The sequence below is a fragment of the Pieris brassicae genome, chromosome 10 (assembly GCF_905147105.1).
Source record: "Pieris brassicae chromosome 10, ilPieBrab1.1, whole genome shotgun sequence".
In the NCBI taxonomy this organism is placed as follows: Eukaryota; Metazoa; Arthropoda; class Insecta; order Lepidoptera; family Pieridae; genus Pieris; species Pieris brassicae.
This window is the reverse complement of record NC_059674.1, coordinates 4,586,977-4,608,131: the sequence shown is the minus strand read 5'-3', so window position 1 is coordinate 4,608,131 and position 21,155 is coordinate 4,586,977. Positions and strand designations below refer to the sequence as shown.

Here is a 21,155-nt window from a genome sequence, read left to right as displayed (position 1 = left end):
TCTCAGTCTTTATCCAAACTCTGTCTCGCGTATACACTTTTATACACATTTATATAATGCGTCCGTAATTTTTTTAATACAATACATTTGTGATATTATTGTATTGAAAGTGAAATTTTGAACAAACCAATGTATTATACGGTTTTTGCCGTAAATGGGCCAAGATTAGAATCGACGGAATCGGAGGATCATTTTACTGTGACGCCAGCACCGCCGGACATTAAAAAATGTCTTTGCCAAGGGAATTTATATACAACAAGGTATGTGTATGAAATAAATGATCAACTCTGCATTGTGTATCCAAAAATTCAATTCAAATTGCGGTTATTTTAAAATACAGATAGAAAATTCTTTATTTTTCTATATCATCATATTATAGATATTTGGACTAGTTTTTCTATTTATTCTACAAATCATGTATATAATTCGTGTATATAGAATAAATCAAAATTAGTTTATTGGTTGATTAGTGAAATGAGGTTTTAATGTACAAATTAGCGCAAGTATTCGATTTTTTTCTATTTTGACAGGAAACCATCCTCGTTACATAATACGTGTCATTCATCCTGGTTTTCTAGTCTTATACTTATACCTTTTATGATGATTTTTTTAGACATTCTGATTTAACAGTCTCGCATCAGTTTTTTCGACAAGGCAAGATGATCAGTCCTCTGAACAGTACATCTATGGCGATTATCTTGTACGGGGTATCAAATACAGAACTTCATGACTGTAGCATGTCCATTATTAAATAAATTAATAAGTATTATATAAATTAATATAAAATAAATAAATTCCCGGTATATAATAGTTTTTGAATTTTACTGAATGAAACAAATGTATACTATAACACAAATTAATTGTAAGCTTCGATATGCAATTTTGCTTGGGTTAGTCTTCAAGTTTTTTAGTTTTTTTTCTTCAATTCAAAATCAATGAAACTTGTAATCTATTATAATTATGTTTTGGAAATAAATGCTATTATTACATTGTCTTCAAATACCTGTCATTATTTATCTATATATCCAAAAACTTTTAAATCGATTTCGTTGTAATTTACAGTCAACTCAAACTGTTAATAATGAGTTTTAGTTTTGAAGCTGGACAAACAAAGAAAATCTTTCAAATATATACAAAGAAACCTATCTTTTTTGATATCGCTACCGGTGACATTTTACACGTTTATAACATAGCTATTTGTCCCGCACAGGCGGATACGGAACAATTTTCCATATCATGCTATCGATTTTACGTGACCTAGGTCAACTATTTTATCTAGACTATTGCAGCAATTCTAGGCGTCTAGGCGTTAACATCAAAAAGAGGTTCAATTTTATAAAATAAATAATTTTTGGTTCGATAATCATAGAAAATATATGTATTGACCGATTTTTGGGGTTGGATTTAGGCGTCGCCTGAATTTGATGATACTGATTATGTAGGTATCTCAGGGGACGCTGATTGGAAACCCTTCCAAGTAATTTTGACTGCCGGAGTTGCGTCTAGTATGAAAAAATTAATATAATTGTATTGAAATTCGTTAAACGAAACGTACATTCCTATCAATTATTATAATCTTTCAAGCAGCATGTATTTCAAAACATGTGAAACGAAACGCAAACCGCTTTTATGAATGTAGATTTTGACAGAAATTACACTTCAGACAAATTCAATCCGTTACTTTCAAGTTAACGTGAATGTGCTTCCTCGGTAGATGTTTTATATAGCACTATTAATTTACTATTTACTAAATATTAACTGTAACATTAATATTTATCATAAGAATATTTATGTTTAATAAGTAAACTAGATCTTGGTCAAGTTTTTCATTTATGACAACATCGATTCAGTCAACTGATACGTTACTCGTCCTTTCTACACCAAGATTATTATTTTTAATCCGTAGGCGCGGGAACTGTTTCCGGCGTGTGGAAGTGGTTGGAGGTGATAACCCTACCCTTCCCCCTCCCAAGCCCCAATACGGGCGGCGTATTTCTAAATTTTTAATGATTTTTGTATCTATGGGCGCATGCTTGCCGGAACGGACAAAGAAATCATTTGGAAACATCCAAGTGAAAATTCTAAAATCCAACCCAACCGAAAGTTACAGATGCCTGAGGGGTCAACCGTGGGGTCTTGCGTTTGAACTCTGTCTGTGCAGTTATAGTATTTTTATTAACATTTGCACATTGGTTGAAGTAAAACGGTATGATGCCATTGAAAATTGATTACATTTGATATAGTATTGTCTTTTGTTAACATAGCTTTTATAGAACATAGCATTGAAAGAAAACACCTTTTTAACAGATTGAAGCTATGTATTATAAACTTATACTTACTTCAGTCCGGTAAACAAGTGTTTTGTTTCTACATTTGATATTAGATTTTTTTTAAATATGACTTATGGCGCTAAATATAGGATATCAGACACGAAACCGATTTTTTAAAATAATATTAAAGGTTGTGTTACGCCACTTACTATATTTTATAGCTACATTGTGGATACTATTATATATAGGATAGTTATTTTGAGTGATCTATATAGCTACACTGTATAGATCACTCAAAATAACTTTATTCATATACAAGTACACTTATGAACGTTAGAAAAGAAGTTAAATTATTTATAACTTTACATTTACTACCAGTTCGCAAGTCAAGAGCATAGAGAGGGCAAAAGAACTGGCACGAAACTCTCCGCCACTCTTTTTATACGCCAAGTTTTGAGTCGTATAAATTGTTTGAACTGGAGCAAATCAATCCCAAGGATTAGGATCAATTACATATTCGTCATATTTATAAAAAGCTTTATTGATTAATTTACGTTTCACGAGAGCTTTGAAATTATTTAGTGATAATTCGTTAATTTCGTTTGGGAGTTAGTTGTAAAAGCGAATACAATTTCTATATAAGGAGTGGTTTATTTTCTGGAGCCTGGTTGATCGTAGGCTCGTTTGTATCAGCTTCAGTTTTTAAAACATAATTAAGACGCGGGTCTTTAGAAAAACTGCTATACTGTACGAAGAAATTGTTTAAAATAATTTTAACGAAAGAGTGCTGTTTTTAATACTCCATCAATAAATCCGTCATTATGTGAGCATTCCAGTGGTCCGTAGGTAAGTTGGTCGGTACGTTACTCCATAGTTCGAATGTCATGATGAAGTTTTTCAGAGAAACGCTGCTAATTGCTGTGGACGTAGTGTAACTTGAAGCTCGTTTTAAAACCAAGCTGCTGGAAGTGTGATAACATCAGTTAAATATGCTCCGAATCGCACTCATCCTTTTTGTTTACCAGAAAATTTGGTGCAGTCACAAAATTCATTCCAGGCGTAATCAATATCATGTAAATAGCAGTGTTCACCTTTATCAATCTTCTGATTGTGAACCATCAAAAATGATTGGATTTGAAACAATCACCATCTTTGTTTAGATCTTTGACAATAATTTGATATACAACGGTGGCAGTATTATGGATCCCTGGATGTAAAAGCACACATTTTAGACTACGTTTAGATGAATCAATAAACGTCATTCATTTGGATTATACTCCCATTGCAATGAACCAGGAACATCAAAAGATCTTCTTCAGAAATATCACTATTTGTTTCTCGATTGCGATAGAATGGAAATCTTCTAGGGTCATAACATTTATTTTATGCTTTAATCGAGAAGCTAGAATCTACCATACTTTTTATAAAGACCAAAGTCTCTGGACAAATGAAGTCATAGTTCTTCCTGATGGAGCTGGAGCTCGGCAGATCTGGGTTAAAATCAGTTGTCCGCCTTTCATCACATCACACTAACTCGTGAAATTGTATGTACATGGAGAAGCTTTAGTAATAATCGAGTAGAACTATCTAGATTAAAACCATTATGATTGGGTTTCTTTTATTAAACCTCACAAAACTAACAATCATCTTGGTCATTGGAAGGGTCCCGCCACATCCTTGGGCTTAAAGTATTATTGAAGGATAACAAAAGATCAAAAATACTTACAATAAAAATATTTTCTAATGCACCCAAATTCAATACTACCGTGTTTTGCCCATTATTGTCATCGATTCGAAGTAGCCTTAAAGTTAGTATTAGAGGTGCATATCATTGAACTTAGTCCAAGTACTCCAGATAACCGCCACGATAGCTAAGCATCGAACACATGTAATATAAAAATCAGTCATTCAAGATTTTTTAAGAAACTTCGCAATATATATAACATTTCACGCAATGAAGCCTTTTAAGTTCCATGTTTAAGTTAAACACTTGTTCGTGAGTGATTCAATATTATATAACGTTAACCAATTTATTTTATTGGCTTATAACTGGATTTATTATCAGTAAAAATATACTCTAAGACACGGTTTGAATTCAACGGCTAGGTAATTTATTCGAATCGTAACACCGATTTCATCCTCATCATCGTCACCTCATCGTCATCCGTTCAGTACGCACGCGTTTTTTGTGTTCTCTCAGTTTAAATTTCATAATTTTAAAATGTCTAGACGTAGTTGCTTCGGTTGTGGTGGAGAAAGGGAGGATACATCTCCGATTGAAATATATTCGGACTCAAAAACCGTAAACAAAAAAAGAGCGGCCCAACCAAAAGCAGCACGTGGCATTTGAGAGACCATAATACAATTTTATTTTATTGTCGGAGTTCCGGGATTTTAGATTTGAAGTTCTAAAACAATTGGATAACCAAGCAAAGGCACTTAAGCATATGCAGGAAGTATGCCTGTCCACACAAACGGAGTTAAAGGAACTCAAAATACAACATCTCGAGCTTTAAGGAAAAAGGGGGCAGGACATCGCAGTATCACATCATGAGCGTGAATATACCTAAATTTGCACGACACCATCGACTCCATTATTGTACCCAACATTATTTGTCTTAGGGTTCAATAAATTGGAAACCAGACGGGACTTACAGTTGGCCTACTACATAATGAAAATGCGCAACCCAAGTGTACTCCAAGAACTACACTATCGATATATTTATATGTTCGCGGAGTGAATTCACAGTAGCGATATTGTGTAAATTATGTGTTTAATATTATAAACGAATTTTATTATATTTTAATTATTTAATGTTTCTCGACATATTGTTTTGGCATAGGCTGTAAGGATAATGTATGTATTTCTGTAATAAATAAATAAATACCATTTTCAGAATTTTTTTCTTACTTAAAATTATACATCTTATAGGTACACGGTGAACAAGTTCACTTTATATGTGTTAACAGTCATAATAACGATGAAACATATGAGTTCCTACTTACACTACATAATTGCAAGCTTATGATATATTGGATATTGAGATAACGACATAGAAATTGTGCTGTGTTTTCATTAGAATCATGTGTTGATAAGTGGTCTGCAATTATAAATAATTATTTAACGAGTTGGTACTGCCGTGTTAACATATTTTTTGTAGTAAATTTTTAAATTAAAAATGTTTTTAGGAGTTATCCAAGCTGGAAGGCAATATCCTCGGGTCTTCAGCACCACCAACGTCGACAGCGCCAGTGTCCTGCTCCATCGATCTTCCAGGAGATGCCATTGCAGAGGTATACAATATTTAAATTATTTCTTCCCTAAGGCCCACTTGTATCATGTTTTAAGAGCTATAAAACTAGTGTTTCCGTAGTCATTTCTATACATTTTTAATTAATATTTTCGTATGAGCATTGAGCATGTCTGTTCCCTGCATGTCATGTTGCCTACACTATACTGTAACCACTTGTGTACATATATACAGCAACGTTCCTGCAGTGATAATCAATACTTAGATTCTGAGACGAGACTTAGCGCGAACTATGACTCCCGTATGACAAAATCCGATACAATTTTTGTTTGGATGTCAATGTTAGCCTGTAGTCTCCTTACAGAAACTCATCATTAGACCGCCAACCAGTTCCGGAATTTAGATCGTTATTTATTAATATAAACAAATAATATTTATTCACGTTGTCAAACTTGTAACTCGATGATATTTCGAATACAATGTATTGGATCTAAGTTTATCTTTATTAATTATACCTTTTCATAACCGTCCCGGTTATTTAACATGTACTATTCTAAAGGGAAATTGGTGACTATGATAAAAAAATTTAATGGCAGGTTTTTCTTTTTAGAACAGGGCTCTTATGTGATACCGCTGCCCATGGACACTCCCAATGCCGACTCGCGAGTGCGCTATTATTGAGCTTTGATATCATATTAACTTTATAAACGCCACCAATTATTGTAACAATATAGTTTCAAGTTGTGCGTATGCGTTCTACTCATACTGTGTAATGCATTAAAAAGGGACCAAAAAGCTTTTTAAAAAAGAATAATTAATGTTGTATTAACGTTGTTATGACGTTCATGGTGTACCCAGGCGGTGCTGTCTCCCGAGGCTGCAGGGTCCTTACTGTCGATTCAATCTGCGCCTCCAGAACAGAGTGAGAGGATTGAACAGAGGGAACGACCTGTCAGTCTACTCTTAGAACTGCCGTTGGCTACTGTAAGTAAATGCTTAAAAAATAATTCTTATTTATCTCAATAGAAAGTGGTTAGAGTTGAGCTTTCAAATAAACTTTCTTTAATTAAGCTGATTATAAATCATATTTTCTGTATAAGAATTTACTAAAAATAAAATTCATATTGGTATGCAAGATATAATATCAGAAATCATTAACAAAATGTTAATTTATATTTGTATATAAGAATGTGTCAAATGTTAATAAAATTTCAGTTTCATGGCTGCTTGACAAATTTCTTGGTGGTCAAATTTAAGTGTAATTGCGTATGCGTAAATCAATTTCTTGTAGGCACATATTTGGTACATATAATCAGAAGTAGGCGATCATGATATTATGGTTTCATAATCGAAACTTTGTGGTGAGTCATTATCAAATACGTTTTTGACATAAACTTATTTTTTTTAACTTGCAGCAAGTAGGCGCCTACCTGTCAGCGATGTCGCCGACGGAGCAAGAAGAAGACTCTCTTCTTACGCTGTCGTCCGTCACAGCACGACCGCTGCTAGCTGCTTCTAGAAAACTGAGGCCGCAAAGCGATAGCACAGAGTGAGTAGAGAATTGATATCTAAAGGTTTTAAAAAAAAATATCCTCGAGTTACAACTAAAATAAAATGAATATTTTTACGTCTAGGTAAAAACAACTTTAAAGTATGAAAGGGTTAATCAAAAACTTTCGGTTTGAGGTGTACGACGTATTATATGTAACATGGAACATAAATGGCTTACTCCCAAAAAAGCAAGAAGTGAAGAAGTTTTTATAAATTACAATAAATTAGATAATCTACTGGTCACTATAACGCATTTGATCGACCAAAGAATAATAAAAATGATATCTCCAGATCCAGATGGAACATCTCATGCTGTTATAATAAAGGGAAACATTAGACATATGCTGACACCATTCATATGCCCACATACAACACGCTAAAATAGCTGAAGATCGCTCGATGTGGCTGAATACAGCGAAATATTTGGGCATGCACCTGGAAAAACGTTTGACATGGCAAGACTATATAAACGCCTAGAAAGAGCATGCTATTGGTAGGCGTCGTAGCATGAACTTGATATTAGGTAGAGATGCCGCACTCAGTCGGAAAAATAAACATTTCATAAAACTGTAATAAAACCAATATCATCCTATGAGGCTGCATATACATACAGCTCTGGGGGATAGCTAGCCGCTCTAATATCGAAATCCTGCAGCGACTACAAAACAAAACACTGCGAAATATGAACGGTGCGCCGTGGTTAAGACGAAATGCTGCAGTCCATAAATATTTGGGAATTGCCACTTTCGAGGAATACATTAAAAGATCAACCGAATAATACAAAAGAAGACTTCAACAACACGTCAACCTAGCTTCGGGCTTCTTGGAAAAGGCGGGCTGTGTATAGGTGTAGGTGTAAAGGGCGAAACTTACGAATTACGGAGGGAAATTTTCTTTCTTGAATTTGCGTTCCCTAATTGCCATCATTTCATAAAATCTGATAAAAGCCAAGAGGCTGATTGCAGATCGTTAAAATTTAACAAATTAAAAATAATAATAATCTTTATTAATATTTTTATTTCATTGTTGTTGTTGTTTTACAATTGTCACTTTTAAAGTAGAAATAGATTTAAACAATCAACTTTTATAAATGACTACTTAACTTAAATTGAAATTGGTTTTGTGGGTATACATAAACATAGACAAATTCAAACTAGTATCAAACCACTAAAAAACGTGACCTATTTGATGACATTATACTATATACACACAGATAGTGTTTGATATTATATACCTCAAAAACAACAAACCCAAAGCTTTAATCAAACACTAATTTCAGTGTTTTGCGCGAGCGTGCGTTTTTTTAATTCCTTGGACTTTAACAACTGCTAATTAATCTCTTCATTATTTATTTTTCAATCTGCAGCACTATTTCTATTATACAAAGCGTTAACTAAATATGTTGCTTCTTCATTTTGCAGATGAGTTGTTGTGAGATCACTAGAAATATAAAAGAATGAGTTACTTATTATTGTATATCGCGATTATACAGGTTCAAAATATTTTACTTATTTAAAAATTTTGAGGGCAGATGAAACAAACCATAGTTGATTTTACATGCAATTTATATATTATGCAACTTTGTAAGGTCCATAAATTTCACTAATATCGAAAATTGTTCTAACGTTGCTTGCATTCTTATGTCCATATTGCAGCTTGCTATTGTAAATTAAAAAAAAAAACTGTGAGTTTTAACTTTTAATAGGTTTATAAATGTAACATGAGGTCTACATTTAATCCAGAGACAATATGACGGAATAAGGTCCTACGAACAGCATCTCGAAGCTACGCTGTCGAATAAGCGGTAGTGTAGTAACATGTCTCTTGGCTGCGAACGAAGCTTTTTCAACAATAAAATTACGCAAAAGCGATAATGTATGTAGAAAACTTATCGGTAGTAATATGGCTAGACACCTAAGGTGCTAAATATCGACTAAGAATCCTCAACTGAAAACTAATATCAGTTTTGGCTTGATATTGGTAGCAGTTTAAAGAATTGTGACCTTTTGTCAGTACCGTCTCGCTGATTATCCATGTAATAAAAAATATACATAGTAGGTTTAAATAAATAATTTTTTTAGCACATCACCACCAGACGGCGGTTACGGCTGGGTGGTGGTATTTGGTGCATTCATGGTGCAGTTCTGGGTGGCTGGACTATTCAAGTCCTATGGAGTCCTTTATGTGGAGATTATGGAAACTTTCCCAGATTCCTCTGAGAGTGTCGCTTCTTGGATACCAGCTGCACTGTCCACTTTGTGCTTGGCGTTAGGTAAGCAATACATAGTGTTTGGTAATAAATATAATAGAAAAATAATAGAATCTAAAACATTGATAATTCCTAAAATTTGGCGATACAGATAGGAGAGTTTTGAGCAAGTGTATGAGAAGCTAAACAAACGGGATGACGAAGAAGATTCAATAAATTCACAACAATTTGACATAGCACTTTAAAATAATACTTTTGAGAATATTACTATCTGGTCCTTATCCTTACTCTATAACTTCTAATAGTGAGAGCTTTGGTTGCGAATGACCAGCGAGAATGGTTCTCAAAGTTTTTGACTGTTCCATGCTGAATTCTATCTATCTACTATGAGTAGTTCTCTGATATAAAATCATATAATTCAACTTAGGGACCCTCAAGAAAAGAGCATTTTAATTCTTTAAAAAGCCGTGAGGTGCACTCACGAGCACCATGGTATTGAGAGTGTCAACGGGCGGCGGTAACATCAGGCTCACCTCCTGGCCGTTTGCCCCTGTTCTATAAAATAAATAATAAATACACATTTTTTTGGGCTAAATCGACCAAGCGATCAAACAAACCTACTATCCATCAATTTACAAAAACTAAAATTTGAAGCCACATTCCTTCTACTACAAATTCCAAAAACTTAAGCGTAAAACTCAATTGAAATTTGTACCACATATACATTTTTACAGCTCCTTTATCATCAGCCCTTTGTGAAAAGTACTCCTGTCGTCTGGTCGTCTTCATAGGCGGACTGTTCTGTGCAACTGGCCTCGCTCTCTCTTTCTTCAGTACTGGATTGCTGCATCTTCTACTCAGTTTTGGTGTTATGACTGGTAAGGCTAATTTCAGGGACATCTTCATTTTAGATCTTCTTCGAAAAAGGTTGTCTTATAGTCATCTGTTTTGTAAATAACCTTGGCGTAAAGAGTGACGATAAGTTCATTGCCAGTTCTTTTCGTCCGTTCTACGCTCTTGATTTGAGAACTGCCAGTAAATATAAACTATATCTATAAGAAGCATTATTTTTAACTAACGTTCATGAGTGCACATTAAGTTACCTACACGCATAAATGATATTTTGATCTGATATGGTTGCACTACGCAAAGACCAGCGGAGATACTCGATACAAACTGATCTATCGACTAATCCAATTTTAATGTTGTACTAAAATCCATAGCGCTGATTTTGGTATCACGTGTCACAAAAACTGATATTTATGTATTTGGTTAATGTATAATTCTTAGGAATTCTTCTTAGGAATTAAATACGGATATAAAATTATTAACATAGATCGAAGTTTCAAATTATATGATACCTTTGTACTAATAACTTTAATTCAAGTGAAATGTTTATAATACCTTTAATTAAATAGACTTCGTTTTTTTACGTATTAAAACCCTATTCATAACTTTCAGGTATCGGAGGTGGATTATCTACTACTCCTGGCATAGTAATAGTATCACAATATTTCGACAAACACAGAGCATTGGCAAACGGCATATGTGTGAGTGGCACAGCTGCTGGAAGCTTCGTTTTTCCGATGTTGATAGAGAAACTGGTGGGTGTGTATGGGCTGCATGGAACTGTTTTATTATTAGGTAAGTAACCTTAATAAGTGCCAAACCAGAAGTAGGGTAAGGCACATGTGTTTCACTGATCTTATGGCTCAATAAACGCGGCATTTATTTGCTGAAATCACTCTGTGTAAAATTAGGATCGTTGTACGCCTATAACAATTAATCATGGATTTATGCTATTTACGTCATTAATGCAAAATGCTATGCTTATAATGCTGAGGAGAGTGCCTACATCTGGCTATATATATCTCGTGGTATAACCACGAACGTGGAGCGAAGAGAGCCTGAGTGAACAAAATTTACAGTGTTAGCTGGTACAATATTGGTCAGTGGTTTCTTCTGCTTTCATTCTATATTCTACCGAACCAAATAACATTTGTGACATAACAAAATGAATTTTCCACGACATCTGAAGGAGACATCCGTATACTGGAGAAAACTAAACTTTTTCCAAAATAATGTGCTCTTTGGGTCTTTACCCTCCAGGAGGTGGTGAAAAATATCGTCACCATCTCGTATATATTGCAATAAACTGATGTTCTTTAGGTGGCGGCATGTTACATGTGTGTGTGGCAGCTACGCTTTATCGTCCACCTCCCACGATAAGGTCCAACACACCAGTAACCACAACAACGACTGAGAATACCACGCTTCTTAATGACATACAAGATGGTAAGATTTAAGTGAATTTTTAGAAGCTACTTCCAAGTAATGTAAATGTACGTGTACTAGTGTACCAACGTAAGAAGTGAAACTTCTTTATGACCCTATTTTTGGAAAAATGATCTATGTACACAAATAATACAATTATTTCATTTTACATTATTACGACTAAGATTATTGAAGAATTTCATTAATTGTAATAGAATTATTACGATCATTGTTATCGTTATTCTTCGAATCTCTTTGAATCAACCATGTCCCTAACAAGAAAAAGATGGCGCGTAACGGATAAATGTGACGCGTAACCGAAAAATGTGACGGTAATTCTTCTCCAACGCCGATAAAGAAGTTTCACTTCAAAAACTCACTTTCCATAAACTAATTTTGTTAAAATAAAACTTATAATTTAATTTCAAAGTGTGACAGCGCGATGATCCTCACGTTTGCTTACTTACATTGCTGTGACTTATGCTAAAATGTCCCTCGGTCTTCATATGTCGAGTATGCACAATTTGACACCCGAACCACAATTACTTAGAGCTTAGACACATAATATGGTATGTTGAGTGTTACTTATTTATAATTATTCTATGGTTAAAGGTAAAGCTCTACCAGCGAAGGACAACAAACTACAGAATCTTTTCCAACCAGAGAGCGAAATATCTATGAACCAGAAAAATGCTCTACTCAACGATGACAAACGAACTTTCTTCACTGAAATTATGCACCCAAGTTTGATTGAGGTAAAACTTCTTATTATAGTTATATACTTATATCTAATCTTTAATTGTCGTACTGACGGAGTCATTTTACCAGACAGCGATTCGATAGTTTCGTCATAAGATAATCGCGAATTAAGGTCATCTGTTAGGACAGGATTGTGATTTTTATAAATAAAATGGCTACCCCCGCGAACTTCGTTACTCCTTACTGTGATTTTACTTAGCCCAGCTTTTTGTACATACCAATATGGAACATTTTGCTTTGAGTATGAAACGTATCGCAGGTCATTCTAAAGAAAACTCGACTACCAAAAACTTAACTTTAAACGTATCATTTCTAGAATGCATCTAACTTTCGGACCAGGATTTGAATGCAAAAAAAGTTCCTCGTCAACAATTTGCATAAAGTAAAGCGTAACACACTGAAATTATATATGGGTAACTCACACATTTCGTAGTTTTTAAAGTTATATTGTGAAATAATTTTAACAGAACATTTAATGGTACAGGTAGCGCGGCCACCTCTGCCTTGTCAGATGTCTGATTCAGAAGATTCCGAAGGGATGGACGTTTTAGGAGTTGTTGGTATGTACTTTCATTGGTCAAGTACAGAAGTTCATGTACAACATGTACAGAAGTACATGTCAGAAGTTCTTTGGTTTTAAATTAAACCTTAATAAAATAACAATATACGTATAATATAACCGTACCACAGCCCAGTTGGGATAAAAAGGAACTTTAATAATGATTACAATTGAGATTGCTAACGTGTGGTTACTGGTTAGTATTAAAATATGATTACAATTAAATTAATAAATAATGTAAAAGATTTACCACACCAATTAAAAGTCAAAGTATGCTTTGAAAACAACCTTATTCCCAGGCTTGCCCCGTGAAGTTGCCCGTCTGCGTTTGCGTCCAACACGTTCGTCGTCAATCCTGCACTCCGTGGAAGATCTATCCACAGACAGCACATGTGTTTATAAAGCGAGTCGAAGGAAGATTAGCAGGTAAGAAGATTTCCCTTAATAACTTATTGAAGTCTCCAGCTTTAGATATACAAATGTATGGGTTATCAGAAATGGCTAAAACATTGACAGAGGCATTTGGCATTCTTAATGGCATTACGTGTACATGAACAGTGGTTTCAGCGTGCGATTCTCATCCCTGAAGTCGAAGGTTCGATCCTCGGTGCACCAATGGACTTTTTATATTTTAATGATTTTGTGAAATATTTGTTATTACAGATCGCTATATATAAAGCCACCTTTGCCAAGTCGGATAATCCCTAATAAAGTTCAGGAACCGGAGGTATTAAAGAAGGACGAAGAAGAGAAGAAAGAAGAAATGGAAGAGGTAATAGAAAAGGGATGTGTCGCCACAATATCAAGGTAATACAAGAGAATTATTTTTTCAATCAATAACAAACGACTAAATCAGTTATATATATGTACCAATGGCGCTACAACCTTTTAGGTCTGGGCCTCAGATTTATGTATCTGTTCCGTGATGATTTCCAACAGGCAAAAGTTAACTCAAAAGTTTTTCTATATCATACTCTCGTTAAGTGACAAATACGAAGCGTTTATACATAATATAACCATAGATTTCTATTACGATAGGGTACAAAATGTTATATACATTATTATTATTGTTCTTGCTAAGGGATGCAAGCTCTCATCTGTTTTTATACATATTTTCAAATTGTATTTAGGCTTGTTGGACACCTTACCTAGGTGAAGGCAAATCTCGTCAAGATACTGGCATGTTTAACACGCAAAAATTATATACATAAAGCGAGCTGATCACCTACTTGTCTATAAAAATATCAAAGAATTGACCAATTTGAGACCATTGTAACGCCATTGTTTTATATATATTATTTAGAAATAAAATATTTGATGACAAAACGTCTTTTCAAACGCATGTTTATATATACTAATAATAATTAGCAATGATAATTATTAAATAGGCAATTAATACATATTTAAAATGTTTGGTCCCTGTATTGGGATACTTACTCGTCGAGCGAGAAAAGCTCTGGCGTCACCGGTACTCTCTACCAGGCACCAACTTAAATCTTTAATTAGCGCCTGTGCACTTGAACTCCACGGCTCAAGAGTCTCTACTCCAAAGGCAAATGTATCATATATTTTGTTTATATATTAATTTTTTATTCAGATATTTGGACGTTTCCTTACTGAAGTCCTGGCGCTTCGGCCTCCTGTGTACGTCAGTAGCACTTATGTCCTGTGGTTCTCCTTACGCGTTATACTACTTACCAGCTTATACCGTGGCCGTGGGACATAGTAAGGCTGCAGCAGGTAAATATAGCTCGTTTATCAGAATTCTCAATCTCTATCTATCAGATGATGCATGGGGTATCTAGAGGGTACACGAAATCTATAATAAAAAGGTTGGGGAAATCAACCTGATTGTTAAATATCTTAATGCAAATAAAGTAAAGTAAAGTGCGCCAGCCTGGTATATTGGCAATTATTTTTAGAAGATGCTACTGGCGAAAAGTCGATACATAGACATAGACACATGCAGTAGATCTGTTTTGTAAGCGCTGTTGAACTAAGTTAACTTTTTCTTGCCAAAATTTGTTACAGTTTAACGGTAACCATGCGTTTATATAATATAGAATCAATAGTTTTGATACTAGAAATTATTTTAAATATTGTTTTGCTTAAAATAATTACCTTTTTGACCGTATGTAATATATATTACGTTTCTCAGGTCGCCTTGTAGCCATCAGCGCCGTATTAGATCTGTGTGGCAGATTAGGACTGGGATGGCTGTGTGACTTACATCTATTTTGCAGACGAAAAGCATACATTTTAAGGTAATATAATAAAACATCTTTAAACATTAAAATAACCACGTCTAATATCTAATGACACTGACGGGTTTCGAGATAAAGTATGGCACGAAAAATTTCTAACAATAAAAAATTACAATAGATTCCTGTTACACTGTATATTTTACTGCAAATATCAGCACAAAGTGAATATAGGAGCGTACTAGTTTTGTTCGATTTCTTAATATACATACATCGTTTGCGAATGAAGAACATAGACCAACACAAACCGGTCATCAATGGAGCCGGCCCTCATCAGTATATTTTAATAATAAATCCTTTATTTGCACAGGAAATGGTGCATTCAGATTGATTAATTATACACACTGCATAATCAGTCATAAATTTAAGAAAAGTATTAAAGACAAGCTGTGTAAAAAGCCCTACTATAAACATGACGATTATCTAGTTGATAAAAGGGCCTGGGACAAGTGCGAGAGTTTTTAACGCAGGCTTTTTTTAAGGCCTTCTATCTTTTTTGTCGATGAGTAGAGATGTTTATAGATTAAATTTTAATGATGACGAATAAGTGATACTTGTATCTTATATTCCAGAATAAACATGTTTTATTTATTTATCATAATAAAAGGAACATTTATAAAAAATTAATCATCTCCCCCTTGAAAGTAGGTTTTATGGTTCATCTCTTTTTACAGCATCATCGTGGCCGGTGTGGCGGTACTGACGCTTCCTAGTTTGACTTCTTGGTGGGCATTAGCAATTGCATCTGGTAAGTCTGAAAAACTTAAAGATTTTTAAAGTTTTGCTTTGTTTCACTGTATTTTTTTTATAAACTTCGAGACTTAGAAACGAGACATAGCGCGAAGTTATCCGTATTTTATCTGTAACATTTAATCACCTAACAATAACAAAACATAATTTTAGAGGCTTTTCATAGTAAATATAGATACAATATTATTTAAAATGATAATCACAGACACTTATTAAAGATTATACCGAAATGAATACTAATCTATACATTATACTTAATCACATTTTCAGGTGCTTATGGACTATGTTTGGGTTGCTGGTTCCTCCTTGTACCTGTATTACTAGCTGATGCATTTGGAACAGCTCGAATCGCCTCTTCATACGGTCTCGTCAGGATGTTCCAGAGTTTAGCTGCTGTATCTGTACCACCGACTGCTGGTATTTTTTAGTTTAAATATATTCTTTTCCCTACTATTAGCGTCATTTTTACAGTTACCTGTAAGGTTCGGGGAGATGAGTAATCAAACAATCGGATGCTCGAATAATACTGTATCCATATATGAGTAAATGTTCCTTAAATAACAGATCTATAGAACATCATTAATGCATGTTTAAGACGTAAAGAAACGAAAACCAAATTCGTTATGCAGCAATCTCATACTCATGTATAACAATTTTTACTTATATAAGCATTTTATGTGGTTTCTTACACGACTAAAATAATAATTGTTTTTCAGGCTTGATACGTGACGTTACAGGCGGTTACTCATGCTGCTTCTACGGAATGGGATCCTGCATGGTCCTAGGTTCTATTCCTGTCATAGCCTTTCACATTGCCACGAAAAATAAAGAGAAAGAATGAACGACCATTTACAATTTTGGTGTTAAAATGTGCCACGGGTAACTAAAATATAATATGTTCCCATACTATAAGTTATATCGTTATATGGAATATCCAACTCAATAACGAGTTATAATGTATTAAAAATTATGGCCGATGTAAGAAACATATTAAGGGTCGTTAACCCTCAAAGGTCGTGAATCTATCAGGTTTTATATATATTTATATATTCACGTGCGGTTATTAATGCGATTATATAAAAGTATGTGTTTTACAGAAATTATTTGATTTGTTCATCTCAAACCACTTATCCAAACTTTTACTGTTTTGTTAAACTTTGTATTAACCTTAATTAACCCTAGTTTTTATTACTTTAGGCAAGAAGCTTTAACTGTTTAGAGACTGCTTTTAGTAACAGTTAAATATTTGCTTTATAATGATTATATTGACAAACACTTATTATATTGCTAAAAATTATCAATCATGTCGAGCTAAATTAATATTGGTTTAGCCGACATATGACGTAAGATTCGAGGACATGTCAAAGTCTGATACTTGTCTGACATATGTCATCAATGTGACAATGAGTTCTCTGTCACTTTAGTCACTAAGTTGTCTGTGAATTTTACTCTTAGAGTTAAGGTATCAACGTTAAAATTATATGTCGATGTGTAAAAGTAAGTAAACAATCCATCAAACTTCACTCTCTTAATTTATACAAATGCTAAATCTTTTTAAAGGATTGGCGTGAAATTTGTTTGTTACACATTTTTATTGTCTCAAGACGTTTCGATCCAACGATAATTTCCATATTCACCTATCCTTCGATTACCTACTTATAAAACACATTCACTTATCAATTGTTTGGGTTCAGAACAATACAATTATCTGATTTTTTTAAATAATTATACTGACTCGATCTTCGGTTTTACATTAAATGCTCATAACCTACACTACTAACAGAATGTTTTCAAGTTGACCCCTGAATGTATGTTATATATGTACATCGGTACGAATCTTGAGCTTTGAGCTATTGTTTTTTTTTTCATATAAAATATATACCAATGCTGAAATTGTATCAAATGTGTTCTGTGCATAATATTGGCGTGTTAACCAAAACTCAAGATCCGCGCTGCGAAGTATTATGTGTGTAAATAAATACTGACTGAATTTAGTTTGAGATCAGTCATTAATCTATAGCGTTAGAATTACGTAGGTATTGAAATATATAGATGTGAAGCTTATGTCATTGTATTTTAATTTGATATTTGTGGTCTCAGAAAATATTATTGACGGCTGATACTATTGGAAACATATTTAGATAGTAAAATTTTGCGCCTTCTGTTGACTGAAAATGATTTTAAAAGCAAATGTTTTTTCGAGAGTATTGATATTCAAAACCTGTGTCTTGTTAACATTTCTAGAAACGTAACTATCAATGTCCAGAATTGGATTCAGAGGCGACGCTTAGCGCTAAGTATCCGTATATCATTCGTACATCAAATCCAATCCTTTTTTGACGTACGGGACTCAAACTTAGCGTTATGTTTCATTTCTGGTTCTTAACTCTTAAGAGCTTATACTCTTATCATTATTGCAATTATAAGCATTCCACAAATGTTCTGTTTAACGGTTTGCGATATGTCCTATGACTTATTGATTTGTACAACACAATACACAAGGTGTATTGCTTATTTATTAACTGTAAGTATTTATTTAGATTATCAAAATAGTTGATGTGATTTTAGCTATCTGGTATTAATTATTGCCGCAAATCTTTTTTGTTTGTGTTATCATGTAATCATGTAAACTATAATCAGTAATGTTACTTCTAATGTGCATCTCGACAAAACTAAAAAAGATTTACTCGAATTTTACAAATGTCTATATAAGGATATCGCCAGATGTTCAAATTTCTACAGTTATTTTCAAAGAAATATTGTTTTTTGTTTTATATATAATGCGAAGAACTCTTAGAGTTTTATATGGCTGGTTCACGCTTCGTGCTCTCCACCTGACATTACAATTCTTCTCATACTTCATAATTTAAAAGACTTTTTGATAATGTCCAGACTTTGAACAGATTTAAAACATCTATTTTATAGACTAAATCAGTTTTCAGTGCATTACAATTAGTCCTTTTTTAAATGTATGGTTGAGAGCAACAGTCAATTAGTCTTAATCACCCGTAAGTTAAATATCGTCAAACAGTAAAAATAACACACTATTCCGATAAAAGTATATTTTTATGTGTTATAATATTTAATAGTGTTCTTAGCTAATGCCTAAGGTTTCAGACACTTATTTCCATTCATATGAATAATGTTTGTAATTTATATAAAGTACCTAATACTAAAAAGCATTTCAGTCATTTATATAAAAATATTAGCTTCGTACGTAACTCCAATCCACTTCGACGTAGGGGCCATTGAGAAAGGAGTGTACCAATTCTACCAAGGCCAGCAACGCAGCTGTGAACCTTCTGGCTATGTGTGTGTCCATAGAGAGGATCGCTTTACATCAGGTGAGCCTCAGTCTTCAGCCACAGCCTTCATTAAAAAAAAGAAGAAAAGAACGTAATCATAAAAGGCTGGCAAAGGGCTCGCTTAACTTACCTTCTGACAGTGTGAGATTCTGACTCCCGTACGTCAAAGATCTATTAGATTTTGACATACGGTAAGTCTAGTTTCTGAATCTTAAAGTGTACAATGTACTTGAGCAGTAGAATAAATATAGATCAAGTGTGCCTCCTGCGCTTTCGCTGTCTTTTCTACAAATCTAATTTCTCATTTTATAAAAATTAAATACGTAGTATTCAACATTAGCGTTTCAGAGTTTGTTAGATTCAGGTAAAAGACGTTAATCTTAAATGTCACACACGGTAAACATGTAATGTAATGTCTATCGTATGTATTTACCTAAATCTAGTGTTAGTAGTTCCAACACATATTATGAACTAGTGGTGTGATATAGTAAAAGAAAATACGATGTCGCGTTGTGTTTGATTGAGAATGGTTAGACGGAAAGACAGATGCATGGTCAGATACAAAGTCGCATGTCTTTTATAAAGAAGGACACGACCGATCACTTAGTGCGTTATGTCTTTCGCTTTACGTTCTCACCACACTGATAATTGTGTCCCGTTAAATGTATTGTCAGTGAAAAACATATTATTCTCATTAATATAATTTCTTAGCAAGTAATGGAACGGCTAGTATAGTCCTTTAGTTTTACCGTAGTTTCACTAAAATTGTAATACTTTAAATAGGATCATGTAAATGATATATAAACTTATATGTTAGATGGATATCTTAGAACACGGATGTAACTAAACGGAAGATCCGTAAGCGAAGAACGTACTAGGCAAAGGCTTGACTCCCAAGCCTGACTCGTGCGTATGTGTATCCTAAAACATCTGACACTGATACAATGCCGCGTCGTGCTAAAGTTTGTTAACCAATTACTACATTTACTAGCAGACTGTTTAATTTAAGGTCGTATTGTCACCATAACATTGTATACATCTTCCTTAGTCCATTATTTCGGGTATCAGAAATAATTATTCGGAACATGTATAAAATCAAACTCAAAATAACTCTATTCATATAGATGAAGAAGTACACTTATGAACGTCAGAAAGGAAGTGAAATTAATTGTAAATTTACCTTTACTACCAGTTCGCAAGTCAATGGCGTAGAGCGGGAAAGAAGAACTGGCAAGAAACTCTCCGCCACTCTTTAATCGCTAAGTTTTGAGTCATACAAATTGTTTGAACTTGAGCAAATCAATCCCAAGGATTACGATCATTTAAATCTTCGTTAAATTTTGGTTTGAATTTATTTAATGACAATACTCTAATGTATTTTATTTATAATAGTACATGTACATGTAGATGTTTTACCAACCTACATACTCGTAATGTCTAGAGCATAGATATACATTATTTCACAATGGTAAATAGGTTTTGAAACACGTATAGTAATGGTAACCATAGTATAAAATATGTTTAGACCTCGATAGTAGTTTAGAATAGTAGTTCATTTTTTATTTTACGTGAAGAAGAAAAAACGTTCTTTTTCTAAACATCTTGTATAACAACAATCAGTAAATTATTTACTGATTAAGTGATGTTTAAGACTAAGGTAAAGCTTTTTATACTGTATAATAAACAGTAGTTTTAAAATATGTGTTTGTTCAAGTGTAGTAAGTCTATAAATAAAGACAGACTTAACTTAAACCAGCGCTGAGACTAAGTTACTTCTAGTAGTGATACGGGTTGACGTTTTTGTTTATAATTTCGAATATAGCTTTCTGAATGGTACTTTAGAACGATGAAAGTAAATCTGACTCCCGTACGTCAAAAATATATTGGATTTTGGCACAAGGGGTTCATAATTCATAATTATTAAAGTATTTACAAATAAATTAATTACATAATTCAAGTCTCGTTT

At 33.6% G+C, this 21,155-nt stretch overlaps 1 protein-coding gene across 2 annotated transcripts; it reads left to right on the top strand.

Annotated features, from left to right (window-relative positions):
* Positions 1 to 42: 42 nt before the first annotated feature.
* Positions 43 to 17,726, top strand: LOC123715207 (monocarboxylate transporter 12). 2 transcript variants are annotated; one of them, XM_045670129.1, is made up of 17 exons: positions 43 to 260; positions 5,460 to 5,564; positions 6,380 to 6,505; positions 6,937 to 7,070; positions 9,154 to 9,344; positions 10,016 to 10,159; positions 10,743 to 10,925; positions 11,481 to 11,576; positions 12,168 to 12,310; positions 12,799 to 12,874; positions 13,173 to 13,299; positions 13,537 to 13,680; positions 14,471 to 14,613; positions 15,032 to 15,137; positions 15,809 to 15,882; positions 16,155 to 16,301; positions 16,601 to 17,726. In XM_045670129.1, the coding sequence occupies exons 1-17, from the start codon at positions 228 to 230 to the stop codon at positions 16,723 to 16,725; spliced, it is 2,097 nt and encodes a 698-aa protein (XP_045526085.1). In that variant the 5' UTR covers positions 43 to 227; the 3' UTR covers positions 16,726 to 17,726. The 2 variants fall into 2 exon arrangements, with proteins under 2 accessions (XP_045526085.1, XP_045526084.1); XM_045670128.1 differs by having other exon boundaries at positions 11,451 to 11,576.
* The last annotated feature ends 3,429 nt before the right edge of the window (positions 17,727 to 21,155 follow it).

Excerpts from the sequence above, each read along its gene's own strand:
- LOC123715207 (XM_045670128.1), top strand. The coding sequence starts at position 228 with ATGTCTTTGCCAAGGGAATTTATATACAACAAG. Across the intron at positions 7,071-9,153 it reads CCGCAAAGCGATAGCACAGA|CACATCACCACCAGACGGCG; the intron begins GTGAGTAGAGAA and ends TAATTTTTTTAG. Across the intron at positions 9,345-10,015 it reads CACTTTGTGCTTGGCGTTAG|CTCCTTTATCATCAGCCCTT; the intron begins GTAAGCAATACA and ends ACATTTTTACAG.